The 27,353-nt window shown below is 42.8% G+C and overlaps 1 protein-coding gene across 1 annotated transcript; it reads right to left on the reverse strand.

The window, feature by feature from the left end:
* Positions 1-3,168: 3,168 nt before the first annotated feature.
* On the reverse strand, positions 3,169-27,035 carry LOC109302358. The gene is made up of 4 exons (XM_019523917.1): positions 26,908-27,035; positions 9,671-10,045; positions 7,679-7,788; positions 3,169-3,276 (listed from the first exon to the last, which is right to left on the reverse strand). The coding sequence occupies exons 1-4, from the start codon at positions 26,975-26,977 to the stop codon at positions 3,169-3,171; spliced, it is 663 nt and encodes a 220-aa protein (XP_019379462.1). The 5' UTR covers positions 26,978-27,035.
* Between the last annotated feature and the right edge of the window lie 318 nt (positions 27,036-27,353).

The following is a 27,353-nucleotide window of genomic DNA, read 5'->3' on the forward strand; positions in this document are numbered from 1 at the left end:
GACTTGGGGAAGTGCCCCAAGTGCCTGTATTGGGTCGAGTACCCGTAGGACTATTAGGCCTGTGTTTCCCCAAGGATACAGGACCGAGACAGTCCACTCTCAGGGTGGTGGCAGCACGTTACCCCCAGACTAGCGAGTGTCCTCCAGGAGAGGGGTTGGCTGGACATAAGGCACCCCTAGGGAGGCATTCGGAGCCTGGAAGGTGGTCGGGCGCAGGGTGGTGGGCGGCTCAATGCAGGAGCACCCCCTACTGGCCCGCCTCATGTGGTGGAAATAGCGGTAGGATACGAATACCCAGCTGTTTTCCTGAGGTGGGATCTCTGCACCCACCACAGAGAGCACCCTCAGCAAGTCTGCAGATAACACCTAGCTGGGGGGAGTTGTAGATATGCTGGAGGGTAGAGCTAGGATTCAGAGTGACCTAGACAAATTGGAGCATTGGGCCAAAAGGAAGCTCATGAGGTTTAACAAGGACAAGTGCGAAGTCCTACATTTAGGACAGAACAATCCTATGCACAGTACAGGCTGGGGGCTGACTGGCTGGGCAGCAGCTCTGCAGAAAAGGACCCGGGGGTTACAGTGGACAATAGGCTGAATAAGAGCCAACAGTGTGCCCTTGTTGCAAAAAAGACTAATGGCAAACTAGGCTGCATTGGTAGGTGTGCTGCCAGCAGGTCAAGGGAAGTGATTATTCCCCTCTATTCAGCACTGGTGAGGTGACATCTGGAGTACTGGGTTCAGTTTTAGGCACTACAGTTGTGCAGTGGACAGTTTCAGTTATGTCCACTACAGAAAAGATATAGACAAATTGAAGAGAGTCCAGCAGAGGGCAAGAAAAATGGTTCAGGGGCTGCAGGAAATGGCTTATGAGGAAAGACTGAGGGAACTGGTCTTATTTAGTCTAGAGAAGAGCAGGCTGAGAGGGGATTTAATAACAGCCTTCAACTACCTGAAGAGGGGTTTGAAAGAGGATGGAGCCTGAACTATTCTCAATGGTGGCAGATGATGGAACAAGGCACAATGGTCTTAAGTTGCAGCAAGGGAAGTTTAGGTTAGATGTTAGGGGGAAAGTTTCTTATTAGAAGGGTGGTAAAACAGTGGAACAGGCTACCCAGACAGATGGTGGAATTTCCATCATTGGAGGTTTTTAATACCTGGCTAGACAAAGCATTGGCTAGGATGATCTAGTTGGGGCCGGTCCTGCTTTCAGCAGGGGTTTGGACTATATGACCTCCTGAGGTCCCTTATAACCCTCATTTTCTATGATTCTATGGACACGTCCAGATGAGCACAACTGTGCAGTATGTGGCACTGCAAACATGCCTGCAGTGCCACATACCGCACAGTCAGGTGTTCTTTGTGCTGGATATTCAGGAGCCAAAAAAAACCTGTGGGGAAAAAAATCGAGCAGCACGCACATGGACAGTGCTTGCCACTGAAAAGCAGATCTGGGCCACCCAGAGCCACGCTGCAGCTGCCAGCCAAGATCCTCCCAGCAGGATCACTTCTCATGCAGCCCCAGCAGGACCCCGGGTAATAGCTTTTCACCTGGCTGGTTTGAACATGACTTAGGATGAGAGCTAATGAATTCCTTACCATCTGACAAAGTATTGGTTCCTATGTGAAATGGATATAGCCTAAAATTGTTTCCCTTGGTCAAGTATCCTTTTCTGATTCAAACAAACCTAAGAACAAATAGTGCTTCCGAGTGCAGTTGATATACAGGTAACTCAGGGACCAAGTGATCTTAAAAATATGTCAGTATTGTGTTGCAATTGGTTAGGTCCATGATCGTATCTCTATTCTTGTTGGTAGTGTTTGGATAACTACTGTAGTTTGGTTCCATAAAGGTGGGCACAAAGAACAAATTTGTCTGTGACCCTCAAGCACAGAAAGCAACATGTCACCTGTGGAGGTTACTGTAGTGATGTTTGCATTCAGCTAACTGGGGGCGGGCAAAATATGGCCCATGGGCCAGATCTAGGCCACCAGATGATTGCATTGGAGACTTTTTAGAGAAGTTGATTTTTTTAAAACGTTTTTAGTGTATGTTCTTTTTCTCTTTGCTGACACTTAGGAATGCAAATGTATGCAAAAGAGGAGTAGAACTAAAACTACACAGACAAAATAAGTAGCATAGAAATTAAATGCAAAATAGAATGGATTTACTTCATTCAAATAACCATGCTAATTCCTGGTTACGTTTGCCAATGCTATTTTTTATATGACTATAATAGGGATTATAGAACTAGCTGTCATTTTGGATGGTGTCAAATCCTATGTATTCTCCTAATGAGATTGGGGGGAAAGTGCAGCACTTCATGATCTTCTAATAACCCTTAGGGTATGAACAAATGTACCTTTCGACCCCTTTATAAAGGGAGGGGGGAGATGCCTCTTGGGAGCATGCACCTTCTATAAGGATACCATAGTGATACAAGTGAGCTAAATTGATCCAACTTTGACCTGAATGAAATGGAGTTCAAGTTGCAGTAGTTTTTGCTACACTTATATAGCTACAGGAACATGTAAATATAACAGTTGCACTGTAACTGCTTATATCAGTATCCTTTAAGATCAAAAGATCAATACATTTCATTATGTCTGCTTGTACCCTCACATTTTAGAGCTGTAACTTCTATAGTTTGAGGAGGTGAAAGTTCAAGGTATAGACACAGATACATTTAGAGCCGGTTTAGAATATACTAGCTACTGCTGTTTTGAAATGGCTCCAAATGTATGTGTATCCACAACCTATACTACTTTGGGGATAATATGTTTCATGGTTCACAGCAGCATTGAATAAAGTTAAAGACAAGTGGTGAACAGAAACGCAGTATCTAATGAACAGAACAAGGAAGTGCACTGTGTTGTATTGCATGCAGTTGTATAAGCAGCCAAATGCGCATCAGCACACAGAAAATGGCAGCAGTCCACTTTTGAACAAAAGTACTTTCTATGTTTTAGTTCAAAAGTGCACCGCTGCCATTTTCTCAGTGCTGGCATGCATTTTGCCACTTATACAACTGCAAGCATCACAGCACCAGGCACTGTGGTGCTTGCATGTGTAAGAATGCCCAGAGGTACTAAATTTAATGCACATTAGCAAAAGCACATTAACAAACATGTAGATGCACCCAGTGCTCTGAAAAGTGTCCCATGGGTCTGTCACCCTTCACTGTTGGTTTTTTGCTTTGCAAAATTCATATCCATATAGACCATGGATTCTGTTGTTGGCATTGATTGAGATCTTTCTGGGGAAGACTTTCTTCGAGCCTGGAAAGAAAATGTTACATAAGACTTAATTGCATAAGCTGTCAGAAGTGTATGAATAAGTGAACCACATTTGAGTGTTGCATTATCAGTCCTGCTGACTTTTAAATATCCCAGAAAATGATATACCTGGGAGGAGTGGGGGGAGGTTATTTTGAAAACCAGATAATGTTGCTGAATGACAACCAGCAAAAATGTCAAGCTCACAGAAACAGGGAAACAAAGTTAAGGAGCTCATCAATATAATACTGCTCACATTAAAATAATAATAATCACTGTGCACTATTAAGAAATGTGTATTTTCTCACAATACAACTATCAGTGTCCCCCCACCCCCCGAAGAGTGATTTGGTGGTTTCCACAAACTGTTTTATTATTATATGCATATACATTATTAACCAAAATATGCAAGCTTCCTTCTCCTGTCTTACTTGTTTGTTTCCTATTAGATTTTTCATATCTTATAATAACGGGGTGTATGATCATTGGCTGGTATCTGCCCACTACCCTGTGTGAAGTATTAGAAACAAAATAATAACATGGACCTTTGTACATATTTTTTCCCCTAGGTCATGGCCCTTGTCTGATGGGAAATGTAGGCAGGGTGGTCTTTTACCACATCAGAGTGCTCATGCTCTCAAAGGGTAAAATAGGCTACATAAGAGATTGAAATATTCTGTTCTTCCCATTCACATAATCCACTGATGAAATAGTCTAGTAAACTAGCTTATACATAATGGCTATTTCTATAACATTTACGTTGTTGCCATGATGAAAACACTCATGTCCAACCTTATCTGACTATGATATAATGAGACTTTGCTGGCCATGTAAGATACAAACATTGCAAATTACATTGCAGTTGAACAAGTGTTAATGTTAAGTGCTCATTATAACTAAGGGAAGGGGCACCTGGCAGGTGGGCGTTTTTGTTATTTAAATTTTTCCTGTGTGTGTGTGAATGGGAAAGAGTGAGACCCTCTGTAGGCCACAGCATGGCAGTGAGTCACAAAGGAAATTAAGCTACATATGTCTTTACGCAAAGAACCGTTGCTCAAATTTAATTAGGTAGGATTACGAATCGATAATAGGCTTCATTAGCATAATGCTATTCCCATGAAAGTGCTGGGGATTACGAATTTAAATCATTCCTCCAAAGAACACACAGATCTCATTCAACAAAGAAAAACAACAGCTATTTTCACTTCAAGAAACATTTCTGATTTACATAACTATTCTCAATTCATGATCCAACATTTATAAATCACTTTGTCAATCTAAAAGATGCCCTCCATTCAAATTATGAAGCCCCTGTGAGTAGAGACCCATTACTCTGAATGGAGGGGCTGTAAAAACATCAGTCCCTTTGACATAAAACTGATATATAATGTAATAATGTTTCAAGTGGAACTTGGGACTCCATATATCAACATTGTCTGTAGTTCTGTTTTGCACTGGATGTAAATGAAGTCCTGTAAGCTTCAATCACACATCGTACACCCTATAGTGATATAAAATAGAGGGGTTGAGAAAGAGGTCCAAACTAATGATTCAAATATCCTGAAAAGGTTATTGCAGGGGTTGGATCTGAAGTTTTGGTCCAAACCCAATCTGTGGACTTCTTTTCAGAAATCAAACGAGCTTTAGCTAAAGTGCCCCTGCTGCCATTTTTCAGCATGGAGATACTGATACACATGATACTGAAGTCTGCTGGAGCATGGTAATTACAGCGCATTGGAGCAGCCTCACTGCATGTTTGTAGGTGCCCTTTATTTTTAAAAAAAGGAAAGAAACTTGATGTAAAAGAATCCTGAAGTTTCTCAGCTAGCCAGTATTCCACTGACATAATTCAGCCTCTCAATTTAAATTGGCAACCTTTGAAAAATTTGGATTCTTCATTGTCATGAGCTGATGTTCCTAATCATCATCTTCTTTTGCATTTCCTTTAGGTATGGATCCAAAGTAAAGAGAGGAAAAGGCAACACTAGAATACAGCCAATTGGGGGAGGAAGAATAGCAGAGGTTTACTGAGCAGGGAAGATGCACGTCGAGGTGCAATTCAAGGCACTAACAAAAAGAGACAGAAAAAAGCATATTGTGTATTTTTCTTGGTGTCTTGAGAGACCCTTTTAGGAGCCAACAAATTCAGTGTGATGCTGAGTAAACACTCAAGCGCTCTGTACCACAGGCTGCAGTAACATTACAGGTGAGGTCAGAGAGCTCTTATTGAGAATAGTTTCTTGGACCTCTTGTCATTTAGATCATGCTGCATATTAAAGGCATACTTATATAGTTAATACAAAGGGTTAATAAAGCAGTAGTAATTTTTTTCACTCATTTTTATAAGTCTAACTGCTAGGATGCTTATAGCTATCTATACCCTCATCAACTGATATGCTTGGTAGTCCTCTAGAACAGAGGTTCCCGAACTTTTTCTTATTGTGTACACCCTTTCAGATTTAGCAGCTGCCTTCATACCCCTTCCAGCATACGTTTTATATTTTAACCCCTTAAATGCCCATTATTATTATTATGAAAATTAAATCCACCATTACACATTTTTTCCCTCATACCCCCGAGAGATGTCTTGTGTACACAGATCACAGTTTGGGGACCCCTGCTCTAGAAGATATTCCTTTAACATATTAGCCATCAAATTATCCTTGATACAGTATTAAATTTACCCCATCTAAAAAGCTGATAATTATTTAACTTGCAGAAGCACCTATAATGTACTAGGTGCTTTATAAACATAGACAAAAAGTTCAAAGGCTTTTAAAACTGCCTTACAGATATGATAGTAAATTTAGTTTTTCTTACAAGAAGAGGGCCAGTAGAACTAACTAAGGGATTGCTATTATCTTGTGGAAGGTGGGGAATCATTTATAGCGAGAGTTTTAAAAAGTGTGTGACTGCTGTATATGATGAGTTTGGAGCCCAGATTCTTGTCAGCCCCTGCTGCTCAGACCTACATTTTGATTTCTGGGTTGAACATCAAGGCTGTCAGTCAGATCTGCAGCCTCTTCCACTTTCTTCATCCAGATGCTTTTTTGTGTTGTGCTTTTCAGTCCAATTTGCAATTCATTAGATGCAAGGAAGAAAAAGCAAATGACTTCTTTTTTTAATCGGGGCAAAATGATTAATGGTTTTAAAAAGTTACTAACTCAAATATTTAATCTCCTAAAGTGTCACAAGGGCACCTATTCGGTAACTTTGGGAGTAGCAAGTGGCAGAATAATAAACCCCAAAGACGAATAATCTCTTGAACTGTTTGGATATAAACAATGCGATTAAGAAAGGAATTAAATGTGAAAGACAGCAGATGCCTGACTTGAAGGAGAAAAAAATGGACCTGGACCTATGAGATCCTGGTTTTCAATTTATAATGTAAAGCATTTGAAAGTTTCTGTTCAGATTAGCCAACCCAAGCTTTGGAAGTTTATCCTGATCTCAAGAAATCTAGTAGAGATTTCACGTGGAATTATTTTCTTATGGGTTTTCTAATCTGTCTTGCTCCCATGGCTTGGATGCACCACTGAGGAGCAGCTTTTCTGAAAAGATTTTGTTGTTTCTGCTGTTTGCTAAACTCACTAAGTGGAAAGCACAGCTATGCAATACCCTGCAATTGCATTTTGGTTCCGACGAAAGATGACATTTTGAGTAGACACTTGCTGTTTATCAGAGTGACATGTAATTCATTATAGTCGGAAGGAAATAACCATGCTTCCATTATTAACTGATGCAACAAAATTAAGTCAATTAAACTAGGCATTCCAAATGTTTGTTTCACGTCCCTGCGAACTTCCTGTATGACCTCAGGCAAGTCACTTAAGTTTTTATAGGAGCAGACATTTCATAGTTGGTTGGCTGCTGAAATGTAGTTTTTGCTCCCATTGTTCTTTCTTGGTGACTTTTAAAGTGGTACTGTGCCCCAAATCCAAGTGGAAATTGGCCCAAATACCTGATTTTTCCACTTGCCTTTAGGCTCAAATGATGAAAAAACATTTTGTGCTGCATGGTTGCTTGAAATGAAACTATTTTGGCTCTGCTTCCTAGGAACCTACCCAAGTTCAGGGGCTTGATGTAAACATGTTAAACAACATAAATGCAGGTTTTCCGAAATTAATTTTTTGGGAGTTAATAAAATTCTTACAAATCATGAACGGGTCAATTTGGGATGAAGATCTGCCTATTCTCCTCTTCCCTCCAGTTAGCTGCTTATCAGAATGAGTGCATTAGACATGTCTCCAAGAGACACTCTTTTTTGGGTGTGTCAGTTCATGACCTTGGTATTTGTAGTTCTGTACACACAGGGGCAAAAAATGAATAGAAACAGAACCCTGCTTGAAAACAAAAGGCTGCTATGTTGTTCTGGAAAATATATTAATTGAAATGGAGTTCTTACCCATATACAAATTATGGTGCACACGATCATAGAAACTGCCAGCGCTCCTATACAGATGACAAAGTGACTTTCCAGTGGCTTGAAAGAAGCTTCCAGCTTATCTTCAATTCCTAAGCATAAAGAATTATAGTTGAAAATGAATCCTGGTTCTGATATGAAGCAGCTGCCCTCAAGTTTCTTTGAGCTATTCATTCAAATGTATGCTTATATTATATATGGGTCAACCCTAGGGGGTGTGCGGCCTGGCAAATCAGCCTGTGCAAGGCCCCCTTAACACTGCACAGGGCCCATGAGTCCCCCCACAAAGGCAGGTCATGGGCTGGGGTCTCCCCCGCACCCGGGCAGGGGGGTCTCTGCACTTCTTCCACGGCGCGAGGTGGAGCTGCCAGCACCAGGCAGGCCCCAGGGGAGGGGCCACAGCCTCTTGACCTGGCTCCGTGGGGGCTCCCAAAGAGCAGGGGCCAAGGCAGTTGCCCCAATTTGCTGCACACTATGGACAGCCGTGTGTGTGTGTGTGTGTGTGTGTGTGTGTGTGTGTGTGTGTGTGTGTGTGTGTGTGTAAACAAGGCAATCAAAATTCAAGGACCACCTTGGATATTAGCATGGTGGGAAAAGGTGTCATTATCTCAAATGGGGCTTTCAAATTAGGAAGCAGGTGAAAAAGTGTAGTCTTCGAAAGAACCTTTCATTTTTTGTTCACCTATAGAAAACCACTAGATCATACCTTGTTTTCTATTTTGTCTTTAAAAACATCTCGTTTATATTACAACAAAAAATCTAAATTATTACTAGAATAAATAACTTTCAGCATGGATGGAACTAGAATTTTGAAAATGGGGGTGCAGATAGTGAGGTACATCAGCACATAACTAAGATGGTGTTAGCAATATTTTTCTCCAGTTAACAATAAACTAGAAGCATTACTAACACTCTGTGGGCCTAGGGCTTTGTTATTCCATTTAAGATTGAAGCACAAACAAATATCACTTCATTGGGATGAGTTAAAAACAATCTGCAGGGCTGTGAAATAGTTGCTTCGTTACTAGGAGCAGCTAACAGACAGCAGAATTGCAGAACAAAGGCTAGCTTGATTGGAGGAACATGAAGAAAAGGATCATTAATACCTGTGGAGTTTAGAAGGATCAGGTAGATTATAATGAGCCACAAAGTCAAGTGATTCCCTTAGTATTGCCTGACTAGAAATGCTACTGCCTCTGCCACACAGTTGGTTTTAAACTTTGGATTAACCAGGAATCAAAGGGGAGTAGCAGTGCAAGTGCAGCAGTGCACCTCCTGCTGGATCTTCTCCTGACTATGGGTTGTTATTAATCACACAGTGACCTTAACAGGATATTATAAAGCCATGGCTTCATATAAATGACCATCTCTTATCTATTACAGCACATGGGTGTTGCACAGGGGATGGGATTTTTGCTTCCAAAATGCAAATCTGTACTGCTCAAGGTAAGTGAAAATCCCTTTTTAAATGTAACATTACTGAAAGTTGAGTGCTAGGTAATTAACCAAATCTCAGTGTAAGGCATCAGTAAAATTTGATTATAAGCCAGTCACCAGAGGGCAGTGTTACACTAAAATAGCCCCAAGATTTGGCCAGGTGGAAAGCTCATGATGGTATCAGTTCTGTGATATAAATATGGAGCTTCCATCCTTGTGGAACTTGATATAAAATTTTGGATTACGTTTACAATTAAGTATTTTCCTGACTTAGGGTAAGTCCAAAATCTAAGGAAAGAATATGTGTATCAAATAGTATGTATTGTGTTAGCTAGTTGATGTGTTTTGGCAAAAGGTATCTTAATGGTATGAAATGTTCTTTAATTTTTCCCTGTGGAACAGAATTGTGTGGTGTATTTTGGCAAACTCAGATGCTTCAATAGCACTCCAGGTGCTGTATTGTACCCTTACGGGTCTGGCATTTTTAAGTTTTAGATCGGGGAAAAGGTTTCAAAATAAAGCTTTGCAAAATCCTACCCCACAGGTAAGTTTCATTGCTGATTCCTTCCAGATATGGAGGCGGCATTAGGCGAGCCACGTTGCAGGTGTATGCTCCAGTGTCTTGAGGCTGAAGGTTCATCACTTCCAAGAAGACTATGCCCTTCTGAATGTTGCCTGCAGATCTGTATTTACCAGCCTTTTCTAAGAATATGTCAGTTGTGTTTAAAGGTAACATGCTTGAATACACGGTTATTTTCTTCCGGGTATCGTTTAATAGAACCAGCTTCAGATTCCAGTAGACTTCAATTTCAGCATGAGAGAGAAACTGGAAGTCAAACATACAAGCAAGGAGTGCAGATGTACCATATTTGATGTATGCTGTGTCAGGATATTGCCTTATTGTGATATAGTCTGTAAAATAAAGGTACACACATCATCCATTTGACCCACCTCAGCCCAGATTCTTTTTTTATCTTCTAGGTCCTCAGCTACTGCTTCCAAATTAGTCCTACATTTTCACACTTGCTTTAACATTCATCTGAATCCAAGTGTAATTGGATACTAATTTGGCTGTTTGATTGCTTAAAAATAGCCTTAATTAAAAGACTGAGTATGCTCTCAACAGGCTGTTGCAGCATCTTTCCTCTAATATTGTAGCCAGAGCACTGTTTTATCAGGGGCATTTGGTTGCCTTTATCTAACCAGGAGGATGGAGAAGGTGGATACTTAAGAGTGGAGTGAGATACACACTTTTAAATCTCAAATCACTCCAAACTTTTTTTTTAAGAGAAGCATTTTGGTGATGAGCCAAAATAAATTCTACTGTGTGTGTGCGTGTGCACACATGTGCACACACATACACACACACACAGATGTAAACCACTGCTTTATTTCATACTACCCATCCACCAGAGATTCAGTAATGCCAACTGCTGCGAAACCATCATGAGGCTTGGGATTTCGAAGTCAAAATAATTCCGACTCCCGATCTCCCGATCCAACCCTCAGTTCTTTGGATTTTCCTAGCTGGTAAGTGGAGCAAAAGGAGCATAGGAGAGGGAAGAGGATGGGAGATCAAGGCCCCTGCAGTGAGGGGCAGGGACTGGGGTGAATGGGGCCCCGGATGGATCGTCCAGAGTTGCAGGGAAAGAGACATGTCTCCCTGCAGCAGTGTACCCCCACCCCCGGGGGAGGCATGGGGGCATGTGTCCCCCGTGGGGCAGAGGAGAGCTGCCCACTGCAGGCTGGAGCTCTGCACCCTGCTGCTTTGCCCCAGGAGCTTAGCCGCATGATGCCATTGCCACCTGCTGGTTAGGCACAGGATACATTGGCCACGTGGCGCATCCCTTGCTTGCCCAGCCGCAGGAGATACGCTGGGGTTGCACAGCTGAATTCCTGGGGCAAGGCATCAGGGTGGAGAGCCCCAGCCCAGTAGGCAGCCTACCTCTGGCCTGCAGAGGACACATACCATGCCTCCCCTGGTGGTGGGTGCTGCTGTAGGGAGCTGCACCCCTCCACCCACACCTCTGGGTGACCCCCCTTCCCAGCCCTGGGGTCCCATTCACCCCTGCCCCTGCTTCTGCCCCACTCCCTCCCTCAACGCAGGGGACTTGATCTCCCCCCAACCCCTTTCCTCTCCCCCTGCCTCTTTCCTTCCACTTGCCAGCTGGGTACTGTCTGTGTGTCTGTCAGTATCTCTGTGTGTCTGTGTCTCTCTGTCTGCTCCTCACTCCCAATCCACAGCCCGCCTAGCCCTGATGGTGCTTCTCACTCCTGACCCACAGTACCCCACATCCTGCCAGAGTGTGTGGGGACCCTCCCTCCACAGGCTCCAAGGCCCACACACCCTCACCCTTCCACACACACCTTCACAAATAACCCCTCACACGTGCGCGTGCACACACACGCGCGCGCACACACACACACACACACACACACACACACACACTTTAAAAATAGCATCTCATGATTTACATGCCAATCTCTTGATTTTTTTTAAGAGTTTGTCTCATAATTTTTGGCACGGTGGGGTAGGCAATACTGGAGCTTGCACTTTCTGAAGCCCTAAAGAAACCAGGATGGGGTGGCACCTTGGAGGCTAACTGGTTCAGAGAGGCATAAGCTTTTGGGCTAGGGACAGAAGTTACACAGAAACTGGTTAAGTATTCAGAAACTGGTTTAAACCTGTAACAAAACAGAAATTCAGTGCACATAAGCCAGTTTCAAAATAGCTGAAACTAGTTTAAGATAAACCTAGTTGAATGTAGTATCAGACTTAAGTCAAACCAGTTTATGAAACTTCTGTCCCAGACCCCTTCCTGATTCAGGTTAAATCAGAGTCCCCCAGCATCCCAGCATAGGCTCTGTGTTCACTTTTTCTTGCTGCCTCTGAAGTCTCAGATTTGCACGCCAGCAGCAGGACTCTGCAGGATTGCTTATCACTTCCTCTTCCTGCTTCTAGGTGCATCTAGGATTTGTAGTCCATGATTACAGCCAGCAGGACTTCACAGGGTGGTTCGCTTCTGTTCAGTACATGCTCACTTCAGAGAAAAGGCTAATCTTGTTCAGGCGTTTATGAATTCAGTGCCACAACATTTTCCCCCAGCCACCCTCTCCAGCCTGGCAGGCACTCCCACCCATCTACCCAGGCAGATCCTCCAGCTATCTCTGGGCTGGGACTTGACCATGTCCCCTCCACTGGAGCAGGGAAAGGGGAAAAGCTGCAGAGCTGGCAGGCTGGGAGGTGTGCTCTAGCATCCCCTAGCTTCTGGGCTGAGCCACTGAAGGCATGCACCTGCATTTCCTGAATCAAAAGCGAATATCTGTTCACTTGCAAATTGATTCAATCTCTACAGCTTATACTAACCTGCTTAGAACAACCTAATTGATTCAGCCTCAGGCTTTTTACTCTCTGTTCTTACCCGGTAGGCCATACCCTACCTTGTCAGAGGCTATGCATCTATGATATATTATGATAGCATCTGACAAAGTAGCCTGTCTCCTGGGAAATCCTATGCCTCTCTGAACCGGTTAGTCTCCAAGGTATCACCCTGCCCTGCTTCCACCTGACTTCAGAGTAGCATGGCTAACTACTTCTCTCTGCACTTCCGAAATGGAGTCATACTTGCATGCACAAATAGTCCTAGTGATGTCTCTGTGGCTGCTCATGTAAGTTCTACTCACTGTGAATAAACAAGCAGAGGGGTAATTTGGAGGATGTATGCAGCTTACCCTGCAGTGCCAAAAGAAATTGTTAAATGCTATTAGATATTTCCTAATTAGACAGTTAAAATACTAAATCAAGCTGGATAGCCAAGCAAGAAGAATGCCTTTTAGTAGATAATATTTTCCCCTAAATGCTGGGAAACTGATTCAAAGAAAGTCAGGAGCCTAAGCTAAACTGAATTAACTTCATGCCTTGCATTAAAATGTAGAAATATTATTGTAAAGTAGAATTTTCTGTTATTTAACAAACTTCTTAGCTTTCTAAAGCTGAATGGGACCCGTGTTACACTAAGTACTATGACTTGGATTTCAAAAATGTCTAAATCTGTTAAGGACAAGTCCCACAGAAAGGGAATGGAAGTCTTGTGTTACAGTCGTGAAGGTAGCTTTTGAAGAGGTTGTGTTCAGATTCAGTTATAGCATGCAAATGCCCCTTCTTCTACGGACATTAACCCTCTAAATTGAAGAATTCCTTTTCAACAATACCATCCCTACCCCCTTTTCAGTAAAAATCAGGTGAAAATGTCCTGATAACTTTTATCTATCTATCTATCTATCGGGGCCAAGACTGGTCATAAAGTAAGCCTTTTATTCTCAGTATCAGTGCTGATGCAATTTAAATGTATATGCAAGAGGTGTCAGAGGGTAGAGGTAGGAGCAAGTCAGAATGGAACCTAATGGAGCAATAGTTGCAAGAAAAAAATATGACTTTAGTTTTGAGTCTCACCAACAGGGAATGGGCAAAAAGAAAATATCTGTTTTCTTACATGCAGAAAACAGCTTGAACAATATGGACTCTAAGAGCTTGGAAGTCCTCCTAAGGGAAAGTAATAACTCCCTTTGCCTACATGTGAAAAATGGGCCTACAGTAAAAGTAATTCTGTTTGTGCATCTGATAAGCATCAGAACCCACCAATCAAGAAAGAGCAGGAGTCAAATTTTAGCCAATTTACCTACTGTCTAAGCCTGAAAAGTACATTTTGGTTTGTAATGAAGAAGGTGGGGACAGAGGAGGAAGGATGTATTCTGAAGAGGAAATAACAAATGAGAAAGAGAGAGCAATCTTAGTGTCCCAAGTCTTTTGCAGTCACTTCATTTGTGCCAGGATTATATATAACCATTAATGTTTATCAGAAAGCTTTACTAACAGGAATCCTGCTTTTTTCTGATAAAAAAAAAAATTACAAATTTTCTGCTAAAAAATTTCAACTTCTCTGATTTAAAAGCCCCCAAATCCACAATTAAAATGAAACACCACTATATATATATATATATTACAGTATAACCTCATAAATCCAACATGCTTGGGACCAAGCACCTGCCAGAAATTTGAAAATTCCACTTTTTGAAACTGGAGCACCAGCCGGACCTGGAGCAGCGGCTGCTGCATGCGGAGCCAGGTGGTGGATGGCGGCAGCAGCCACTGCGTGCAAACTTTCCCCTATGCATCTCAAGGAGTGGAGGGGGAAGTTTAAAAAGTGCTGGACTTTTGAGAATTACAAATTTTTGATATCTGGATTTATGAGGTTATACTGTATAAATATATTGACAATTTTAAAGCAGTTTGGAAGCCTACCAGTGCCTCAGCTACTATAATAAAATACATTCTGAATACCTATACATTTTGGCATTTGATTTTGGGTTTTTTGTCCTAGAAAATTAGAGTCCCCCTTGCCCCCTTTGCTCACCAGGACACAGGTCCAGGCCCCTCACTCCCAAGCCACATCCTCCCAGCTCTGCTGGTGCCCCTCACTCCCCACCTACAACCCCCTGGCCCTGCTGGTGACCCACACCCCCCACCCTCCAGCCCTGCCGGAGGAGGCCCCCAGCTGCCAGAGCTATGGAGCCAGGGACCTGGGTCCACAACCCCCTGCCCCCACAGCAGTGCCTGAGCCCTGGCTTCCACGTGTGGGAGGCAATGGCTGCTGCAGCCCAAGCGGGGAGTGGAGCATGGAGCCTGGCTCCCCCTCCCCCACGAGTGGCATGGCTGGAGCACAGCCTGTGGAGAGGGTGGGTGCCCAGCAGGAGGGACCTGGCACAGCAGGGTAGAACGGTGCCAGGCACGGAAGCTCACTGCTGCTGCTGGGAGCTCTGTGCTGCCATAACAAGGTGCCCCCTGCTCACCTGACAGCAGTGAGGTGTACATCTGTTGCCACCCCTGTTGCTGCCAGGCAAGCACCTTGCCAGGGTGGCACATGGCATACAGCAGCAAAGAGCTTCCCCACCCAGCCCCACACTGACTGGCCCCTCTGGGTCCCACCTGCTAAGCCATGGACACCCCAGGGGGAGGGCAGCACTAGAAGAGCCACCTGTGGCCCCATCCCAATCCTCTCCTAGGACCTACTGCCATGGATTCCAGCCCTGGGCCCCAAGACCCACACAGCTGAGCAGCAGCCACAGGGACAGACCCAGCAATGCCCAGCTCCCTTCCCCACTCCCTATGGGGCTGCAATCCCCCATCCCTCTGCCAGACTTGCTTGCAGAAGCTGCTCTCCAGGCTGCCTGGCAGCCATGTGCATATACACAGCACCCCCTGCATCGCTGCCCTCCTCCCGCTCCCCCCAGCCCCTTGCATGCTGGCATTCTGCCAGCCTCTAGAGAGCTCTTTCTAAAAGTGAAAAATTTACATGTTTTTTCATTAAAATGAAAAACCCACATTTGTCTCAATTAAAAGGGAAAATCCATGCTTTTTCTGTTTTTCCATGGGAAACGGAAAACCCAGGTCCCTGGTCATAAACAAGAGCTTCTCTTAATGTATTTAATTACAAATCAAACCATACACTCTTTCACTGACTTTCACTTATTTATGAAGTTTTGAAGAAGGCTTCAGTGCCTTCTGATTTATATGACAGTTAATCGTTGCTGGTTGGCAGTCTCCCTTCTTGTAGAAAGTCTGTAAATTACTTTGTAATGGATGACTAAAGTGAAGTACTGAAGAAGATTCCAGCTTCTATTTTCTTTCCCAAAAATAAGCCGGTGAAATAGAATAAAACGTCAGGCATGAATTAAAATCTCAAGTGTGTGAAAGCAGAAGAACAGCCTGTGACTGTTGCCTTGCTGCTCTAATGGAACAGTTTCAGTCCTAGAAATTAAGGTTTCATTAGGAATGTTTGTAGATTCTATAAACTGTCAGGGCTGTGCCTCAAGACACAGCTCCAGGAAGCACATGATGAGATGCAATTAGCTATTGTCATCCTTATTTTAAAAAAAGCAAAAAAAAGCTGGAACTGAGCATAAATAGTACTTGCCTAAAACAACAGTTCCAAGACAGGTATACTGTGTGATTCATCCTAACTCTGAAGTCTGCTCCCAGCCCACAGAATGTATAGGGGCATGGTGTGGCTGGTAGGGCAAAGTGGACTCACATGGATATCTCCTTAATTTATCCTTCTCACTCTATCTAACATTTGATTGGTCTGAAGTGAGAGTCTAATACTTACTGGCTGTTCTGGTAAAAATCCACAGTGAATAGGGCTGTGCGAAACACCACCATTTCATTTTGACTTTTGTTTCGCCATTTTGAAGAGACAGTGTTTCATTTTGAGTTTCATTTCATTCTGAAGCACAGTTCCATTTCGTTTTGTTGAAATTGTATCTCTTTTTCAACGCTGTTTTGAAGTTTTGCCCATAGGCTATAATGGGGAATCATGAAACTGCCTATAACTTTGTCAAGTCTTGACTGATTCAAATGAACACAGCAGGTGTGGTAGCCCCTGCTGAGGCCACAAAGCCTGCCAAATTTCAAGGAGATAGGTGCAGGGGTTTCTGGGAAACAGCACCTCAGGCTGCTGACAAGCAAAGCTCATGACATGGGTGACACTGTGTGTTAAGACACCCTCACTGGTGCTTGTGCCTCTGCACAACACGGTAGTGTGCCCCAATGAGTACTCCTGCTCCCCTACAGCCTCAGTTCAGTCCACTACTTTAAATAACAACAGGTAAGCAGCAGAGTAGCACTAGCATCTCAGGCAGTCAAACTGTCACAGAGCCTTTCTTTCCTTTCCTGCAGAAGCTTATTCTCCAGCAGCTGCCAGAGACGTCTCCCTACCAGCCCAAGCCCTGGGGCCTAGATGTGCCCAGGGCCCTGTGTCCTTCCGGTCAACTGACTGGGGACAGGTGCTAGGAGTGTTGGTCTAATGATATGGCACTGGCAGTCATGGTATGGTTCTTTGGGCCAATCCGATATCTTTTAGTAGACCAACTGAATATTTGGAGATATATATCTTAGCAAGCTTTCAGGTTGAAAAACATTTTGTCAGGCTGAGGAAGCACCTGCAGTTGGTGTGTGTGATCTTCCTGAATAGAAGGAATGGTAAAGAAGCCAGAGGCTCATGGATGGCATGCTAGCATGGGACAATGGATCTCCTTCTTCCACATCCCCCTGCCTCCACCCTTCTGTCTCCTTGACTCTCTTCACCAGCACCTCCATCCACTGATCCAGGCTTTGGCTGCTGTATACACTCCCCTTTACCCTCAGGTCGCACATGGCGGCCAGCATGTGGACTGCAAGGGATCAAACTGTTTCCTGATGCCCTCCTTCAGCTGCCTCACCAGTTCTTGCACGTCTGGTGACAGCAACTTGGCCTAGCCAGGAACACTGATCTCCTGGAGCTTCTCCATTTGGTTCTGAAGTTCCCTCACTAAAGGGATCACCTGGCTAAGGAGGGCATTGCCAACGCTGGCCTCAGTGAAGGGCTTGAGGACCACCAAGATCTGGGAGATGGTATCCCACTCATCTCTGTTAAGGGGGGCACTGATCCCAATCTCCCTGAGCAAGGCCATGTTATGGATGACCTTCTGTTGCTCCACCAGCCTCTCAAGCATCAGGTATGTGGAGTTCCTCTGAGTCTGTACATCCTGAATGATTTTGTGCTGCAGGATGTTCAGCTCTGCCTGTTTGTTCCACAGCATCTTGCCCCCTTGTTCCAGTAGAAGTAGCTTGCCACCTTCCTGCATTTGGAAATGAGTTTGCTGGTGGTGCTGGTGCCATCAGTGGCAGCCCTGTTCCCCTCTAAGGAATCCCTGACAGTGAGGCTGCATCTCAGTTTGAGAGGGAGGGAACTTAAAGCTCTCCCTCTACCCTCTCTTCCACCCCTCCCTGAAGGCTTGCCAGCTGACTTTCCAGCACACTTCATGGTGTGCTTCATAGCATCTTTGCTTTGGTGTGCTGGGAAATCTGTGTGTTCTTCTGTAATGTAATCTGATTTATGTAATACATGTAAATAATTGTATATTTATGTGTATTTATGTAAAGTATGTATGTATTTATGTAATATATAAATTAAAAATATATAAAGTGTGTATGTGTTCCTGTATAAATTCTATATTATATTATGCAATATGTGCTGTGCACAGTAAATGGAATGCACACTATGAGAGAAAGCACAGATTTCTTTTCTGGGGGAAAATAATCCAAATAGGCTAACAAAAACAAAAAGAGGATTTTTTGGGAGGAATACATTGAAAGGAATGGAGGAATATAATAATAAAATAAAAGGGTATAGAAAGCAAAAGGTGATTGATGAATCCCGCTGGCTAGGCTAGCAAGTAGGAAATGAATGATCGCCTTTGTTGTCTGACGCTGCTGGAAGACACAGCTCAGTAATTGACCCCAAGGCAGAAAGCAGCTCAATTCAAACAATGCTGCTTTTAACGCTGTTTTTCCTTCTCTCCCCCAGAGCACTGGGATTGGAAGGGACCTCAGGGAAGGATCACAGTCACTGGCCAGCTACACAGTCAATAACAGAGTAGCCCTTTCCCCCTCCTTACTTTCTGTTTCCCTGCAGGCAAGCCCAGCTTCGAAACTCGTAACGCTTCAAAACTTTTGAAATGTTTCAGCTGCCCTCGTTTCATTTCGAGGCTGTTTTGAAGCTTTTCATTTCATTTCGATGTTGCTATTTCAAGCTTGAAAAGAGTCGAAATAGCCCCAAAACAAAACAGCTGGAAAAATTTTTCACAGCCCTAGTAGTGAATTCATCATAACAGTTTTTATAATGTCCAAAAATCCTTTACAAGTAGATTGAGCCTTCTGCAAACCTGTCTGTAAGCTACTCATATTTATTCACTTAGATGTGAGAAGCGATAACATTCATCCTATAATTAGCTTGTGAGCCAATCACTTTGACTATTTCCAGTATTTGGTTAGTCACCTCAATCTCATAGTATTAATCCCTGATTGGATAGTAAAGTCTTTGAATAAAGGAATAGTGACTGACAAGTTATAATGCACAGTTGTCCAAAATTCTTAATGATGTACTCAATTTAACTGAATCCTTTGGGACTCGCAAGCATTTTCTGATATACTTGTTTATGATCCAGAAACTTAAAATTAAGGGCAAATATGGTCCACAAACAACAGCACACTGAAGTTGGCGCTCTTATTCACAAACCAGTTTGTAGCCAACTGGCCTTAAGGAGCAGGCAGACCAAGCAGTCAGGTTGGGGAAAAGTGAGTGCAGGACACAGCTGTACCAAACTCTTTCTAAGCTACCTTAAGTTAGAAGAGAAGGACCTCATTTACGATTTTATTAGACATTTGAAGAGTTAGTCAGGTTCCAAAGCTGTTCAGGTAAAGCTGGAACAAGTTTAGTTGCGAAGCAGCACTAGTGTGAAATTCTGTGAGTTTTGCATGACTTTGATCCAAGATCAGGAAAAAGTTGGCAGTATTGGCCCTTTTTTCTCTCTCTCTCTCTCGACTTGTAGATAATTCAAAACTCGAAATTCAGAAGGTACAAATTCCCAGCAAAAATATGAAGCATTTCAGAACCTCCCTGAAGTTCAAGTTCCATATGTGTCCATAGGCTTTTATAATAATGATTTGCAATGAGATACATGGCAAGCAGAAAGAGGAGCTATGGTATTAACAAAATATGGCAAAAGGAGCACATTTAGTTTGTGTATTAGCTGGAAAGAATTGGTTCTAAACTGATGTTCTGTGGGAGCATCTACAGAAGCAATTAATTGGAGCAATGAAGTCTGGCACTGTTTGCACTGGAAAAAACTGCCCCTCGGCACTTTTTACATGTGAACCTGGGATCACAGTAATTCAAGCTGGGGCAGAGCAGCCTCATGCTGACAAGATCCAGGGTAGGGAGGGTCAACCCCAGGTGGTTGCAGAGAGCAGCAGAGGGGCTGGTTGGAGCATCAGGGTGCTACAGTGAAGGGTTAACCAGCAGGCAGTCCCCACACTGTAGCACCCTCCTTACCTCAGCCAGCCCCTGTCACCGTCTACATGTGCGTTTGAATGCACATAATGACTCCACTGTAGGATAGTACTGTCCCCAACAGTATTATCCAGTAATGGAGTTGATTAATTTACAGCTCCCTAATATGGGTGTGATGCTTTACTGTGGAACTAATTAGTCAATTTTGCAGTAAAGTGCATGTGTAGATGCACCCAGCATCATTCTTTTTCCCAACCAGCAGGTGTAAGCCATTTTGAATGTTAAGCTTTCCCTTCCAGTTAATTCCTGAAGCATGATGGAAAGCAGTTTGGAAGAAAAGGCAAGTGTATGTCCCTGCATATAGGAAGTTGCTGGATGCTCCTTGTGTCTAAATTACTAAGTTATAGGTAAGTCATTTACCCCTTACAGCTGAGCTTGCATTCCAGAAGGAGCTGTACAGAGGTAAAGGATTGGGATAGATGGTAAACATAGAAGGACTTGGCTACCCTCATGGGTCCCTGTTCCAGCTTGGATCACAAAAAAGCCCAGTTAAAGTCTTCTTTTATAACGGGCAGTTGGTGTTAGCTGGAACTGGTTGGTTAAATTAGCATGCTTGCCTGAAGTGCTGGGGAATTATTGGAAAGGAGGCCAAGAAGAGCGTTCTGGGGATTGATCTGCTTTTTTGTTTCCAGTGGTAACATATTAGATGAAATGGTGGTCATTTAAACTGACAAAGCTTAACCTTAGGCGCTGGCAACACTGCAGAGACAAATGGTTAATGACTTTTTGCATGTTGACAAATAATCTCAGTAGCACAAGAAGCAAGTAAATGCATGAGTAGGAAAGGTGGATCCAATTTTCTAGTTAGCCACCTGGCAAAAAGGAAGGGAAGGAAGGGAAATCTGTATAGGCTGTATACAGGCTGTACCTGGAATGACATTCTACCCAGCAGCTCTCATAGGAGTGGCACAAAACTTACTGCCCAAGTAAAGGAGGGCCCAAGATACCTTGAAGTCAATTGTGGGCTTCTCCAGGGACTAGAAAGAGCCCAGGCATAACTAAACAGTCCTGGAAGCTGTCCAAAATATGACCATCCTAGGGATTTGGCTACTTGTTGCTCAGAATCTCCTCGGTATTGACATGCTGCATATCCAGGGCTTCTGCAGTAATCCCCAGTAGGCACCTTTCAGCCACAGGGCCTGCACCAAGGGGGTCCTCTTCTATCCAGAACTAGGGATTTCAGGATTTTTTTAAAGGTGTTTTGGCCTTTCATGAGATTCTTACCCATGAATTCATAATTGAAATGTTCAAATTCTACTTGGCTGCTTCATTTCAGTTTTAGACACTGGATCAGTAGAAAGGGGCTCAGATGGATACACCAGTTAACCTACAGAACCTGAAAGAAACTTCAGTAGAACCCAAAACATCCAGAAAACAACCAGCTGTCTCAGTGCCCTGTGCAATGCATAGTCTTGCTGGGAGGGCGCTCTCCTACAAATTTAGGAGATGTCAGTTTGAACACTGGAGAGGAGAACATTGGACCCACTTCCAGGCTGAGTGTTCAAAGGACTCCAGTAGACCCAGCAATTGAAGGTGCTGTGTGGAACAAAAAGCTGTGGCTAATGGGTGTGCTCAGAGCACACCTACAGTATCATATCTCTCTGGGAGACTTAAGATAAGGTGCCCAGCTGGGGATCACACTTGGGTTCAGGTAAGACAGAGAAATAGCAAGCTGCTCAGTCCTGCCAAGCTGACAGTGATTCTGGGTATAAGAAGTAGAACTTTGTGCCACAAGAACCTTGCTAGCATAAACTTAGGTATCTGCAGTAGACCAGGGTGACCAAGATATGGCCCATGGGCTGCATCCAGCCCATGGAGTCATGTCATCTGCCTTGGGGGGCTCCCCGCAGGTCCAGAAATTTGGCAGCAAGATGAGTGGTGGCAGCATTAATTGCCACAGCCCCATGACCTGTGGCAATTAATGCTGCTGTTTGTTGCTTCTCCTGCCACAACATTTCTGGACCCATAAAAAGCCCTCTGGGCTGGACCCAGAGTGTGGACCTGTGTCATCTGACTTGCGGGGCAGGAAGTTTAGTGATGGGAGGAGCAGCAGCTGCCTCAGCTCCAAAGACCACAGTAGTTAACACTGCCACTGCCAAATTCTAACCCCACAGGCTAGATAACTCGGCTTCATGGACCCATCCCACACCACTCATTCAGCCTGATGGAAAGGAACATTGTGAGGGTAAACGCCTCTCAAGAACTGCTCTGATTCTCTGGTAAGAAGACAACACAAGTACCTACAATGGTGACTTAGATGGATTTTTACAAATGTAAAATTTGTTTCTTACCAATCTTAAATATGGTTCCTTTCAATCAGATTCCTTACTATCTACCTCTTCTTGAAATTAAATCACAGTTACAGAAATTTCTTCTTGTACAAGTCTTTCAGAACATGAAAATACCACTGCCAGTCTCTGGCCCACATTTTCTTTCTATAAAATTCATCTGGAAAGAAAATAACTAGAATTGACCTGATACCATGGTAATTGTGTAGATTTCCACAAAGAAATAGTCAATGAACAGGTAAAGTGTATACCAATTATTTCTCCAGAGGTGATTGAATGATACCCATTATGATGGAAAGTAACCCAAACTCAGAACTTGGATGTAAATGAGTAGACCACCGCACTAGGAATCAAGACTGATTGCTATGAATCCTCCTAAAAAATCTGTTCCTCTGTAAACATCTTTCAACCACAGAACCCTTAAGAGACTCCCATTTTTTGGTTACTGTGATCATCTTGGGTGGATAAAAAAATATATTACAACTAAGCTATTCACATCCTGTGGTGGCTTACAGTGGCTTATGCTTCTCTGAACTGAAAATACTCCCCCACCACATAGCCCTCCTTGAGATACTTCAGCTTGTTCACAGAATGAGGTTTCTTCTTTTTAATTCTCACTTCTGACCTTTTTTTAATGTTTAGGAAATGTGAAAAAAATGTGAAGGCTGAAATGAAAAGCTAAGAGTATCGGTTTGAGTGTTTTAACATTAACGTGGGTGGGAAAGCTTCACCAACTGAGAACAAAATGAGAAGCAGAGCTATCCTGCATACAACCTTGGGAAGACTCCATCTGAAATAGTTACATTACTTTTGAAATTAAACATGCAAGAGAAGTGTTTGAAACAGAGAAACCCATTTGAATCTTGGCAAATGACCAGAAGAAAGGTGGCAGTTCCCATATGAAGGAAAATTCACTCTGTTTCAGTACCTGATTACTGAAAGTGCTTAAGCAAAGCCAAGCACCCTTTCTGGGTCTGTGGGAATAGGGGTAGGGAATAACAAAAAATGAAGTCACGCACAGAAAAAAGTCCAGTATAGGTTCCTCTGGCAAAGCTCATTGGGTTTTGTCTCATGCTAACCTGTGGAAGGGTGAGATTTGAATGGAAAAGGATCACTTCACATCTTTGTGGAAGGCCTGACCAATTGGCACAACAACTTTGTGTTTTCTGTACCACTCACATGACTTCCATGGGGCTGGCTAACAATGCAGCTCAGTTAGATAACTACTGCTATTGGAAGTAATGGAAAGAGAGGTAGCTCAGGATGTATTTTTCCAGGGTAATCTCTGCAGTAGTGTGTGGTGCAAAGGGGAGAGATGGGTGGGGAAGGGACAAGAAAAAAGGAAGGGTTTGTGCTTTCCCCCTTCCCCCAATCCAGGTCAAAGTAATATCTACCTGTTCCTGAATTAAATAGAAAATCACTTACTCGAGATATTGCATGTAGGGGGAAATGCAGCTAATAGTAAAAGCAGAATGCAATATTAAAGGAATTCCTTGCTACTTCCTTTAATATTGTAGCCACCCGCATGCTGGGTCCTGTTGGAATGTGGAAGGCATCATACCTGCCTCCATGGAGTTTGCGGTGGGCCTAATTCTGCAGCTGTTTATGCATGGATAATTTTTGGTTCACATGTATCATACATTCAAGTCACTCATGTACATAGCTGTGTGCAAGATGAGACTGAGTAACAGGCTCCTATACACGTGCAGGGAGCCTGCTCTGACATGGTGCAATTCCAGTGCATTGGAGCAGACTCGATTAATCAAGTCTGCTGGAGAGTGGAAATGAATGTGCTCCAGCAGCCTCCAGCATCACATGTATCAGCATCCTCCCCATTTGACAAGCTTTAGTTCAAAGCACCCCACAGCCATTTTTCACCATGGGGACACTGATGCATGCAATGCTCTGGGTGCTTTTAATTAGCATGACTCTCAGAGCTGCGCTAATTAAAGTGCCCACCCATGCCTTCTGGAGCAAGTGTATAAATGCCCATAGGTTCCTAACATTTGGAGATGGTGGGCCCAATTCTATATGTGGTGAATCCAGTCAGTGGCACTCTCCTGAAGTAAAACTGAGGATGCTCAAGAACTGGCTTATTGCCTTCTTACTACCTACCTTATTGACTTGTACGTGCCTATGAAATGTCTGGCTAGTGTTCACTGTTGGACAGAAGCTACAGGACTGAGTCACAGTAATAGAGAAGCCAGAGACAGGAAAGACATATGCTTATCCAGTCCTGTGCCAAGCCCATTTCCCATGGTATAATGTGGCAATGAAGTCAGAGGGAAGCTGCCAAGTTAGTCATTGCACTTTAGAACACATTTATGAGAGAAGGGAATACTTATGCCCTTTGGCTGGTGCAAAAACTTGGACTGTGGGACATAAAGACAGGCTCATCCTAGACCAAAACCAGGTGCCCTTGAATGAAGCCCTAGAACTCACTATGCATAGGAGGGACTGGAAATGAAGTATCCTCCATTGGTAGTGGCCCCATGGCTCTAGGATTTGCTTCTGCTGAAGAAACATTGACGGACAAGCCTGGGCACATCTAGAGTATTGTGGTCTAGCTTTTGCCTCAAGCTTTTTCAAATGATTGAAGTCTGAAACCTTGGGCTTTTAGCGGCACTGAAATATTGTAAAAGCAGGGCAGCAGCTGCCCAGCCAGGGCCTTCTCAGTCATCAAGCTACAGGGTAGGATGGTGTATTTTTTTTCTTTGGATTGATTATGTCCCACTTTAAACAATATAAATGGCACCCAAAAGCTGGAGCAATGGAGGCTTAATAAGTGTGTTTTATAACCTTAATCTGCAACATGGATGCTCTTCTCAAACAAAATTGTTATTGTTCATTTAATCTGTCCAGTACAGGGCTATGCTAGCTCTTCAAGTATCAGCAGAACATGTAAAAATAAAAATGAAAAGAACTATTTCAGCTAGTGGTGAGAACTATTTCTGTTTGGGGTTCTTGTCCTAAAATTCTGTAAATAATTATAATATTAAAAAACTCCTCTAAACTTAGGTGTAAGCAACTACTTTTAGAACATATTCTCCTGAACTTCCTGAAATTATTCCTAATTGTTTTAACTGTAGTCCACTAAGAGAACTGTGGTATCTCACAGAGTTATGTCTGTAATGTTCTAAACAGCGATGTTTATGGAAATGACATGTAAAAATAACTAAGAGCTAGAGAATTAGACCCTGTATTAATTAATAGAAAAGACTGACTCAGTCATGCAGGATGCCAAGCAGTCTGGCCCTAATCCAACAAAGAACTTAAGTATATGCATTTTGCTTACAACACACAAGTAGCACTCAACAAGACAACCCATGCTTAAAGTTTAAGAAGTGCTTTGCTTGACAGAAGTCAGAGCACTCAATACCTTTCAGCATCCAGTTGACTATGAGTATTTACAAGCTAAGCACTCTTGCACTACTCAAAAAATACTTGGAAGATGGCATGCCTATTACTTTTCGACACGTTAGATAGAAGCTATATATATCAAGCACTGCCATTCATAATAACCTTGCATACATCTTTTAATTCTAATGGACCAAAAAGGTATATGTACAGATTAAAACAATGCCAACTTAAGTTAGGTTTTACTGCCTTAGATGTTACCATAAAAAAGATAGATTGTAACCTAAAGAGACACATTTCTTCAAAGCCTACCTGCTATTGTAGGCTTAATTGGTTTTAAGTGGCAAAACATGGAAGAAACATTCTAAATAAGGCTCATGCTAGGACAATTTCAAATATTTCAATTGCCACTCTCTTGAAAAAGGTTAATTGAAGATCTCCCCATACTCCTGGTGGCTATGCTACTGTGAACTCACCAACATTAAAACTGCTCTACTCTCTTCATCTGTGGAGACTTATTGCAAAATAAACTTTTTCTTTAGGTCTCCTTAGTAAAAAGAAGAATGAGCCTGAAGCTAAAACAGAAGTCTGTGAATCAGGAGATCAGGATTTTATTTCATCCTCTGCTACTGACTTGATATGTAATTTTTGAACAAATTGTTTGCCATCTGCTCAGAGGTTTCCCCAGACCATGAAAAAGAGGCATGATGCCAACTTCGTACATGTTCCTCAAGCACCTTCATTACAAAGTAATTAACTTTAAACATCATAAGTAAATATATGCTGTGCTCACTTCTAAATAATGATGTTTATCCCACACCTTATTTTGACATTCAGGTGAAGTCTATAATCCAGAAGTGTAGCTTGCCTCTATAATAGCAAGGCACAATATAATAGTAACATTTAACTTTGTTTCTTCTCACAGGCATATTCAAGCCACTGTAACAATTCCAACAGAATGACGTTTTTGTGCTAGAAAATTACAAAGACTAAAGACCCTGAAAAAACTGCTTTAGCTTTATGGTGATGCTTTTCTATGGGAGAAAAACACCTGAGGTGCTTACTGAAATGATCCAGTATTTCACCCTTGGATATAAAATAAATCTAGTAATGATCAAATGAAATTTTAAAAAGAGAACAGAACCAGGAGTCAAAGCAAACATACGCACTGTGACCATACCTTCATGCTGCAGGTTTAAGCACTTCCAAACCCTGCTTAAGAGAAAGACAAGCAGAACGCGAGAATGCATGGGTTTTTTTTCCTGTAGTTTCCAGTCTCACAATTTAAACAAATTAAAGACTCCCTTGTAAAACAGAGTGTCTGTGATTCGTTTTTCTTGATTCTGCTAGAAATATAGTAGGTAAAAACCTAAGATCTGTAATCATTGGTCTCTGCAGTTGTTAACCACAAAACAGAAAATGTCACACAAGGCTTTTCTCGTGTTGAAGGAAAGGTATGTAGTAAAAGCCTACAAAAATATCAGAGAGGAAGCAATCCTAGATTGATTGTTACAATGATATAGAAGCTGTAAAAGTAGTTTGCAGCTTTGTGACTAATCTAACTTACTCCACAGGCAAATCAGGCCTCCAAATAGTGTAATTTATTGAATTTGAATTCATAATTGA

The sequence above is a fragment of the Gavialis gangeticus genome, unplaced genomic scaffold, assembly GCF_001723915.1.
Source record: "Gavialis gangeticus isolate Ggan-Ray unplaced genomic scaffold, GavGan_comp1, whole genome shotgun sequence".
In the NCBI taxonomy this organism is placed as follows: domain Eukaryota; kingdom Metazoa; phylum Chordata; order Crocodylia; family Gavialidae; genus Gavialis; species Gavialis gangeticus.